The following is a 10,257-nucleotide window of genomic DNA, read 5'->3' on the forward strand; positions in this document are numbered from 1 at the left end:
ATATCTAAACCTATTCTCTATTTAATAAATGTATTAATTTTTTAATATACCAAAAAAAGTTAAAACGGTAATTATTTTAAAACAAATAGAATAATTAGTAAAGCATCTTTGAATGATGAAGTTACATAGAACATACTAAAGCATCTAAGACAATTTAATTTAGAGAAAATTCTAAAATTCAACTTTACATAGCCAATATTGTAACTAATATTTAACACAGAAAAAAAACACTAAAATTAAAACAAAAAATTAAATTTCAATTAGAAAAAATATCCAAAATTTAAACTCAATAAAAATTTATTTTTAATGGACTTCATAATAAATTTATTTAACAACATATTATAATCTTAGCTAAAATTGACTGCTATAGTATTAGTTTCTTATTAACAATGCTCTTTAGTTTATACATAGTCTTACTTCTCATCATGATATAATTTGATTTAAGTTCTTCGGCTCAGTAAATTAAGGTCATTTTCCCACGTTGAAAACAAGTCATAATTTTCAATATCATGCAAGTTTAAAATATCCTATTTTTCTAGAGCAATTGTTTTTCCCTTTTTTTTATTTAAAGCAAGGAAGGGAGGCCTTCTTTAAGATGTGAGTACCAAAGCCGAAAACAAAAATATATCTAATTTAACATAAACAATTCAAAATCATTGCAACTGACAATACAACATAAAATTTTCTAACAAAGAAGAAGCAAATATTTGTAAGCTAATTAAGTATGAAGGAAGATTGTTATTTAAATTATTTTTTTATTAGTTTAATATCAATGATAATATGAGTACATAAAAAATAGATAAGGTTAATCATAAAATATATATTTTTTAAAATTTGTAAAATGAGAAAGAGTAGTTTATTCAAACAAAACTAGCAATAAATCAGGGTCATACTAAAAAAAGTTGGTAGCAAAACTTACAAAAGTAGTTCCATTAGCGCATAATCTACTAAATCTTTGTCGTCTTCTTCAGGCTTAGCTTCAGCTCTCATTCTATTAATTCAAAACTCCAGATTAAATCTTGAAATTTTCGACGATCAAAAACTTCTTTTATCGCCATAACGATTATACCGATTTCGTTTTCCGCACATCGTAATGTTAAGGTTCAAGGAACCGACAATAGAGCGTTTCTGAAACCCTAGAAATCAAGAATTCCAATCTTGCCAGGTGAAGAGAGTTTTCAAAGTATTTTTGGAGCATACCTCCTCGCGTCGATGGCGATCATCGGCCACGCTCTCCGCTAGGCATTCATGCCGAAGCGTGAGTACAAGAGTCTCAGAAGAAAAAGCATGGGGCAAGATTCAGAGGCCTGTAGTGGTTTCTATTGAGACTGTTATTGTTGTTGCAATCTTCCTTTACACGGTTATCAACTTGAGAATCCTGTTTTCCGGTAGCAGTGGGAAGAGGCCGTTCTAGGTTGATCTGAAGCTTCAACGTGGCAGGTAGACGTTCTGCGTTGATCGCTGATTATTATTGGATGATTGTGCTCATTCCTTCTTTCATCGTTTTTGCGGTTTCATCTGTGTACCTTGTTGCTGCATTTTCTGCTCCAATAAGGCATTGATGCTTGAAGGTGGTTGAAAATAATTATCGCGAGCTTCAAGACGGGTGGCCTGCTATGCCTGTCCATCTTAAATATTATCTTCCTATCCTTTTCGATCTTCTTGACTTATTTCTTGGTTCAAGTCTCTTGACATTGGTGAGCAAGCTTTACACCTCTGTTTTGGTGCTTTGAAATTTTATCATAGAGACTGGTTATTCTATACAATGGCATTGCCTTTTTCGTGAGGAGAAAAACAACTGTGATTCTTGATGAGAGAAACTTTAGTAGTAGAAATCTCGTGCTGGAAATGCTTGAAGCTAATCTTCTAAAAATCACATTGAAAAGATGCGTCAACGAAGGGTTCAAAGCATGGATGGTTCATTCCTTCTTTCCTCTGACGAAGAAGATGAACTTGATAATTAAGAAGAGGCACCTCATTTAACACGAACTAACTCAAATAGGCAAAGACTCGAAAGTGATTGGCATCATCCTTTCTAACCTTTGAAAGTGCTGTGATGGAGATAGAATTCAATTTTGGAGGAAAACAAAAAAATGTTTGGACATGTACCATATTTGAGAAATGTTTGATTAAAAGGGTATGAAATATGTGCTCCTTTGAACCATGATTTCATTAGTTCCATAGAAAATCTGTGTAGTTTGGGGTGTGAATGATTAAACTTCTACTTGTATGTTGCTCATCTTTTGTGGCAGTTAGAATTAACTCAATCTGCTTCATTGGTAACCTGATTGATTAATTAAAAAATTATTTTGTAATTAGCTTTATGTACTCTTAATGTACTTTTATTATAATTAATTATTATTAATATTAAACTAATAAATAATTTAGGAAATAAAGACAATATAATAATATTGTACTATGTACTTTTATTATAATTAATTATTATTAATATTAAACTAATAAATAATTTAGGAAATAAAGACAATATAATAGTATTGTACGTGGAAACATATAATAGATTCTATATATATTATTTTCTTTCAACTAATATAATATTAATATCCCACGTCTTAATTCTCTCTTATAATTATAGTTTCACTATTTTCAACTTATAGAACACTAGATTACATGATGGATCTCACTACTATATCCACATATTTATTCTCTATATAGGAATATGGATAATTAAGCAACTTATTTATATCTCTAGTGCTAGTTGTTGCTCCCACAAACAACGCACAGATATATAGATCACAAGTGAGGATGCTCACTTAATTAATCCTGCAATACACAATAATGATTTTAAGGTTAATACGTTTCTTGTAATATTATAATAATAAAAATTATCAGATTCACACTTCTACTAAAATTACATGAATCATTATAATATATTCTTTAGATAATACCCTTTCCATTCTATTTGGTACATTATTTATAACTCACTTTAAAGTTACACTAAAAGATATTTTTTACAAAGAAAAAAATGCTATAAATATCACTTTAATTTGCCACAATAGATTTTTTTGCAATAAAAAAGGTTATTGTATATCAATGTATTAGAATTTGTTGTAAAAAATCATTATAATTTTTTTATTTATTACCAAATATTTATATTTTTCATCAAAATTATTTTGTTAATTATAATCAATTACAATAATTTTTTTGTTGCAAAAAAAATTATTTTTTTAAAAACCAAACTAAGTAACTATTATGATATCTTTAAAACAAACATGATAAATATTCCAATTACGTGTTAAATATACCATTAGTTAAAGTGTGAATAATAAAATCTGGTGGAAGCAATTGTGACAAAATGATGCTTACATATAAGAACTACTAATATATGCAAGCCAATTACACATTAGAGTTGCATGCATATATAAAGTCTTATTCTATTAAATAATATTCGCTATATATGGATCAAATGACTAAAAAATATAACATTAATGGTTATATCTCTGATATCGTATACATATAATTAGGATGAAAATTAAAGTAGAGTAGTGTTTGTATTACCTGTTGCAATCAATAGAGGGAGATAACTTGTAAGGCAAGTTAACTCCACACTTTGCAGGGAGCCCAGCAAGCTTGTGAATGTTTAACTTCTTAATGCTATGAGCAGTGGTTTTGATGCACTTGCAAACAGATCTACGATCTTGTGTGGTCTTGGATTGGCTGTTCACCTTCTTGATCCCATTACAACATGCTCCAGGGACATTATTGTCAATTCCAGTAACGTATGGAATGCATGATGACAAAGCATCTTGAACATTCCCACATGATGGACCAGCTTGGGTAAGTGAAATCAGATCCATAATCATGCACATCATCATCATGATGATGGCCATGCATGCTACCTTAGGGAAAATTGACCTTGCCATATTACTAATATTAGGGACAAGCTTTGTTGAGGGAAAATGCTTCGGGGTTTTTGGTTAATGTGTTAATTAGTTTTGTGATATGATATGGAGATTAATGATCCAAGATGGGTTATTTATAGGTAATGCCACATAATATGTGCCCACATTTTCTTTTCCCTCACGATTTCTAACAAAAATAGCGACACTAACCATATCTTAATACACTATATGTAATTAATTAAAATGAGACAAGAAAATATAAAGAATTAATTTTTAGTTAGTCAATATTAATTAATTTTATTTTAGAATTTATATTAAAAATTTATGATTTACAATCTAAAATTAAAAATAAATTTATTAAAACAAAATATATATGCTTCTATACATAATAAAAAAATAAAAATAAATTAAATTTTCATAATTTATTCTACTTTATTATCAAACAAAATATAAGAACATTAAATTATGTCTTTCTATTCTTTATATTTTATTTTTAGTGTGTTATCTTATCCTGTTTTAAAAAACAAAAACAAATGACGTCAAAGAATTGAAGTCTCTGAACTAATACCTTAAAAATAATTCTGTAGAATATAGTGATGAGACTAATTTATTTTTCCTAGTCTTTAATAAAAAAGACTGAAAAAGTTCTCTCCCCTCTTAATTCAACCTTCATACACCATCCCTCCATGCAGTGTCAAACATCCTGCTGTGCCTACTGGCTCCACAATATAGATCTTAGAAAAATCACATTTTCACAATTGTCCTTCCACAGTTAAATATTGTTGTTTGGTTTTACATAAAAACCAGCATCTCAGAAAAATGAGAATTTTAAATTTTTTTAATGTTGTGAATTGTCATAATTTTTCTCAAACCCGTGTAGTTTTCCACATTATCATGCATCTTCATGACATTAGGGTGCCCATTCTAGAAAAGCACCCTTGTATTATTCCTTTCAGTATTATCAACTTAATCTCCTCATCTGACTTTATCTTTCTTATTGACAATTCTAATTTACATACGGCCCTATTAAGAAAACCTATGCAACCTTCAAAATTAGAGAGCATGGTAGGTGAATACATATACGCAAAAGATAACAAGTATATAAAAATTAGGTTTAATTATTCTGTTAGTTTTTATAGTTTTACTAAATTTGTAATTAGATCTCTTTATTTCTTTTTAATTTAGTCTAATAAAAAAAAAAAAAGTCTAGGGGTCAGTAATTTTTGTGTTTTCTAGTCAGTACTTAATCATCAAAATAAAAGTGAGTAATCTCTCATCATTAGATATAATCTCATACTATTTAAAATACTATTGATGACTAATTGATGGTTACAAAACATTAAAATTGATGCCCCTAACATTTCTCAAAAGAAAAAAGAAAAAAAAGAGTAGTAGACACTTTAACTTGCATCTAAAAGACACGCAACAAATAAGAAAGTCCTCACATGTATTTTTTTCCATCCAGAAACGGTGAGTGTTTTTTTTGGTATGCTGAAAGTGTTCAACCAACTAGACTTCAAAACACACAATTAGTTTTTGGTAAACTGATTGCAACGTACAATGGTGATATTATTGAGACCAATTAGATATTTGTGATTAGATGATACGTTTTAAAATAGTATTATTAGCTATAATGACGATAAACTTCCTTCACTTAAATTTATATCTATGTTATTATGTTTTAATTATAAGACAATTGAAGTTTTAGAATAATTGTTCGTTTAATATTAATATAACATTAATACTTTTTTTATTGATAATACTCTTGATATAATTGTGATGATTAAATAATTATTACTTTTTAATTATTTAAAATAATTTAGTTTAACTATATAGAATTTTATAAATTTTCAAGATATATTAATTATACACAACTCAAAAACTTTGATAATACTTTTTTTTTTATTTTCTTGTACTTTAATTTTTTTCCTCCTCTTCATAATTAATAATATTATTGGATGACAATTTTTTTTATATATTTTTGTTGGACATCCTTTTTTTTTTTTTCAACGCTTTACTATATATTCCATTCTGTTTATCATCCCATGAAAACTATCCTTGTTAAAAAAAAAAAGGAAAAAACATTATTTTATATAGAAAGAAAAAATTATTGGTACGTGTCTACAACTACATCTCTTGCACCCAAAATTTGGCCACAAAACTAACCACATGGTTTTATATATAAAAATGGTTGATCCACTTCTCTGGATTATCTGATTCAATCGGAACAATCTTTCTTATTATTTAAGTTCTGTATCTTTATTCATTACATGTTGAAGATATTCTAACTTCATACACGCATAATAATTAATTGTAGTAAGATATAATCCTACTAATGAAATCTATAATTAGGTTAAAAGAATTGAATGTGAGAAAACAAAATTAATAGGCATGCATGTTAATAATATATGTTATCATACCTTTTCACATGAGTCACATGGAGTTTCTCTTTCAGCATTCTCGTACAAACAAAAACAACAAAAAATGAATCATTGACGGTTACGGCTAACTACTCAAGTACTCATCTGCCTAACGTTTACGGCTTCATCTATGTTTTTATTTTTTATTTTTGGAGGACGTTAATTTAAGTATGGAACCACTTACATAAAACATACTTAAAACGCCTTTTTTTTTAAATAATTTTTAATAATTAAAATTCAATACATATAATTGATTAAATTGTATTATTTTTGTCAAAATTAGATAGATAAATTGATTTAATTGGAAAATCAGTAAACCAAATTTTTTTATAAAAAAATATTAATTTATACCGGTTCAAAATTTTATTTATTAATTTTTTTGCTAAACTGATTTGTCCAAAATTTAATTTTGATAAAAATAATACAATTTAATTAATTATATATATTAAATTTTAATTACTAAAAAATATTTTTAAAAAAAATACATTTTAAACGTTTTTATCTAAACGGCTCCTATTTAAGGATATAAAGCTTGGTTTCATTCAACGTTAAAATAGGAAGATATGTCAAAGTCTAAAATCTTTATTATTTAAGATATAAGATACGGAACAAAATTTTTTTCTCCAATATCCTCATGGTTTGGTTTATAGAAAATAATAAAATATACAAAAAAGATATGTCCTAAATGGCGGAACTTGAAGATAATTTTTGAGGGCCGACATATTAAATTTGAAATAAAAATAAAATACAAGGTAACTAAATTAGTATAGTATAAAATTTTAACCGACTAAACTAATCATACTCTTTGAGATTAATCTACTACTTCACTTTATAAAAGATTCAGAGGGGTCATAATTTTTCATTGTCCATAAGAAACTTTGCCAATATCTAGGATTGATACATTTTTTTTGTTTACTTTTTATCTATATATACCTATATATCTCATTTTCAAACATATATTTTTTTTTTTAATTTCTGTGATTATAACAAAATTTTCAAATATAATATTAAATATTGTAAAAGAAGTGTATATCACAATTAGTGCAACTATTAACCTCAAAGTCCTAAGCATTATTTTTTTTTTCCCCACCAACATGGCTAGCTCTTTTGTCCTTAAGATAATTTACTTGGCCATGATGATAATGTGCATAATGTTGGGTCAAATTTCATCACTTACACAAGGTGCTCCAACATGTGGCAAGATTCGAATCACATTAGCACCATGCCTTTCATACCTTAGGAGAAATGGTGATAGAGACTTGATCCCTAGAAAATGTTGTCATGGGGTTAAGAAGGTGAACCATGGAACCAAGAACAAACAAGATCGTCAATCTGTTTGCAAGTGCATCAAAAGAACAACTCAGAATGTTAAGGGTCTGAATCTTAAGAAGCTTGCTAATCTTCCTCAAAAGTGTGGAGTTAAATTGCCCTACAAGTTATCCCCTTCCATGGATTGCAACAAGTAATAATAAAACACTTATCACCACTATCATGCATTTTCATATTATATATATTCCCTATATTTTTACTGAAAATACACAGTTTATATAATTAGGAATATATATTTTTTCTTAGTGTCAATTGATAATATTCTTAATTGTTTATATTATTGAATAATTAGAGAATTAACTTTTTTTTTTTTACTTAATATCAGTTAATTTTTTAAAATTATCATTTTTTACTTTAAATATTTAAACACTAAATTTTAAATTTTAAATCCTATTTTTGTCCTAACTTTAAACCTTAGTCCCTAAGAAAATAACGTTTTAAAAAAAAATTTACAGTAAAGAAAAAAATTGGTATTAATGAATATACTAATTTTAGGTTCATTTTGATTGCCTAATGCAGGATTAACTGAGCTTGTAAGGAACTGTGCTTTTGGATTATGTTACTTTATTGAAGAAGTTGTGTATCCCTAAATTCCTAAATATAGACTACAAACTAAGATTTGAGATATTGATGAAAGATTCTACAATGTATTGTATCACTTGAAAGTAATAGTTGATAGAAATAAATTATTATACTTTCCATCCAATCTCCTTATCCCTCACCATAATAAGTGATAATACTTTAATTGCTTCTTCCTTTTCCCAAAATAAAAAGTTATTTGGAGGGCGTTATTTAAGCATGTAAAGCTTGGTGTCCATCCAACATTGAAATAGGAAGATATGTCATAATCTAAATTTTATTATTAATATAAGATACAGATGTTTCTTCAATATATAAATATTAACTATTGTAAAAGAGGTGTTGACGTAAAACAAATACAATAATTTAGATGTTTCAAATTATAGTAAAAAACATTTTCACTTTCTCATCAGAAACCGAATTTGCATTGTGTATGTGTGGTATAATATCTATATATACCCTAAGTTGGATAATTGCTCTTCATCATATCCATCATATATATCTCACAAGTAGTTCAAATATTAACCTATCTAAAAGTCCTACCATGGCTACCTCTATTAGTGTTGTTAAGGTTACATACTTGACCATGTTGATAATGTGCATAACTTTGGGTCAAATGACACAAGCTGTTGAATTATGTGGCAAGATTGATGCCACATTAGTACCATGCGTTGAATACCTGAGCAGAAACGAACATATAATCCCTCAAAGTTGTTGTGATGGGGTTAAGAACCTGAATGCTGGAGCCAAGAGCAAAGAAGATCGTCAATCCGTTTGCAACTGCATCAGAAGAATGACTAAGAATCTTAGGGGTCTGAAGCCTGACAAGCTTGCTAAACTTCCAGAACAATGTGGAGTTAAATTGCCCTACAAGTTATCCCCCTCCATGGATTGCACCGAGTAAGCTAAAAACACACGTTATATATATAATTGTTCATATTATTCTATTTATGGTGGTGTTACTCGTGAAAATGTCATCATGTTAAGATATTGACAGGTATTATGTTAAAAAATTCAGTTAAACATATTAAATCATATAACTTGTTAGAATATAATTATGATCAATTAACATCAATTAATATTATTTAGTATATCTGAATATTTATTATAGGAGATTACGTCTTTATTATTACGATTCTCTTAGCACCTATAAATATGCTTTTATATTGTATCATTTTAGACAACTTGAATACACTCAATAATACACAAATTCTTTCTCCAGTCTAGTATCTTATTTCTAACATAACTGTTGGCATTTATATTTTCGTATAAAGATATCTTTATGTGATTAATTATTTTATTTTATTTAGGATTACCAAATAAATAGTTAAGAGTAATTTTATCATTTGACAATAAAATATTATGTGTGTTATAATATTATGAACATACTAATCTTAGATTAATTTTGATTGGCAATTGCAGGGTTAACTGAGCTTATAGGGAGAAATGTGTCGCTGGCTTATATTACTTAGTTTGGTTGTGGTAGGAAAAATAATTTGGCAAAAGATCGAGAATGAAGAAGTTGCCTATCTCTAAATTTCTAAATATAGAATAAAAGTTAATTAGATGCAAGATATTGAGATATGTTATACGGTTTATTCTATCAGTTGAAAGTAATGAATGATATAAATAAATTGTTATACGTTGCATCTAATCTCCTTTAAACACGTGCTTTATTTACTCGTTGGCTTCTATGTACAAGTATGAATTTGAGTTCACAGAGAGCTTTAGCTCTTGGAACAGAATGCAGCAGAAGATCTTTATTACTTGATCAATTATGAAGTATTGAAGAATTAGAATTGTATCTTAATTACATAGCATTGTATGTGAAGACACCATATATTTATACCAACACTCTACTAACTAACTAATACAAATAACAAACACCTACTGATCTAACTAACTAATAACCAATTTCTGTTTTTTCTACTCCACGTCACTACTTCACGCAATATCACAATATCGATTAACCATCCTGATTCCTGGCATCCTTAACATTATAGAATTTGATTTTTTTTTTTTTTAGTTCTGAAGAATTGATTTTAATTTTCAATAATATTTGAAAGAGA

General features: G+C 27.7%; 3 protein-coding genes, 1 long non-coding RNA gene and 1 pseudogene across 4 annotated transcripts; 3 read left to right on the forward strand and 2 right to left on the reverse strand.

The window, feature by feature from the left end:
• LOC107627755 lies at positions 913 to 2,345 on the forward strand (annotated as a pseudogene).
• Positions 2,499 to 3,262, reverse strand: LOC110269021. The gene is made up of 2 exons (XR_002357906.1): positions 3,231 to 3,262; positions 2,499 to 2,637 (listed from the first exon to the last, which is right to left on the reverse strand). It is a non-coding gene; the product is annotated as an uncharacterized LOC110269021 (long non-coding RNA).
• On the reverse strand, positions 3,513 to 3,881 carry LOC107627756 (non-specific lipid-transfer protein 1-like). Its single transcript, XM_021117047.1, has one exon. It carries the CDS (start codon positions 3,879 to 3,881, stop codon positions 3,513 to 3,515), a length of 369 nt encoding a protein of 122 aa, XP_020972706.1.
• LOC107628508 (non-specific lipid-transfer protein 1-like) lies at positions 7,339 to 8,486 on the forward strand. The gene is made up of 2 exons (XM_016331154.2): positions 7,339 to 7,742; positions 8,129 to 8,486. The coding sequence occupies exons 1-2, from the start codon at positions 7,375 to 7,377 to the stop codon at positions 8,136 to 8,138; spliced, it is 378 nt and encodes a 125-aa protein (XP_016186640.1). The 5' UTR covers positions 7,339 to 7,374; the 3' UTR covers positions 8,139 to 8,486.
• LOC107627757 (non-specific lipid-transfer protein 1-like) lies at positions 8,664 to 9,959 on the forward strand. Its single transcript, XM_016330581.2, has 2 exons — positions 8,664 to 9,088; positions 9,611 to 9,959. The coding sequence occupies exons 1-2, from the start codon at positions 8,733 to 8,735 to the stop codon at positions 9,618 to 9,620; spliced, it is 366 nt and encodes a 121-aa protein (XP_016186067.2). The 5' UTR covers positions 8,664 to 8,732; the 3' UTR covers positions 9,621 to 9,959.

The sequence above is a fragment of the Arachis ipaensis genome, chromosome B02 (assembly GCF_000816755.2).
Source record: "Arachis ipaensis cultivar K30076 chromosome B02, Araip1.1, whole genome shotgun sequence".
Lineage (NCBI taxonomy): Eukaryota > Viridiplantae > Streptophyta > Magnoliopsida > Fabales > Fabaceae > Arachis > Arachis ipaensis.

Excerpts from the sequence above, each read along its gene's own strand:
- LOC107627756 (XM_021117047.1), bottom strand. The coding sequence starts at position 3,881 with ATGGCAAGGTCAATTTTCCCTAAGGTAGCATGCATGGCCATCATCATG.
- LOC107628508 (XM_016331154.2), top strand. The coding sequence starts at position 7,375 with ATGGCTAGCTCTTTTGTCCTTAAGATAATTTACTTGGCCATGATGATA.
- LOC107627757 (XM_016330581.2), top strand. The coding sequence starts at position 8,733 with ATGGCTACCTCTATTAGTGTTGTTAAGGTTACATACTTGACCATGTTG.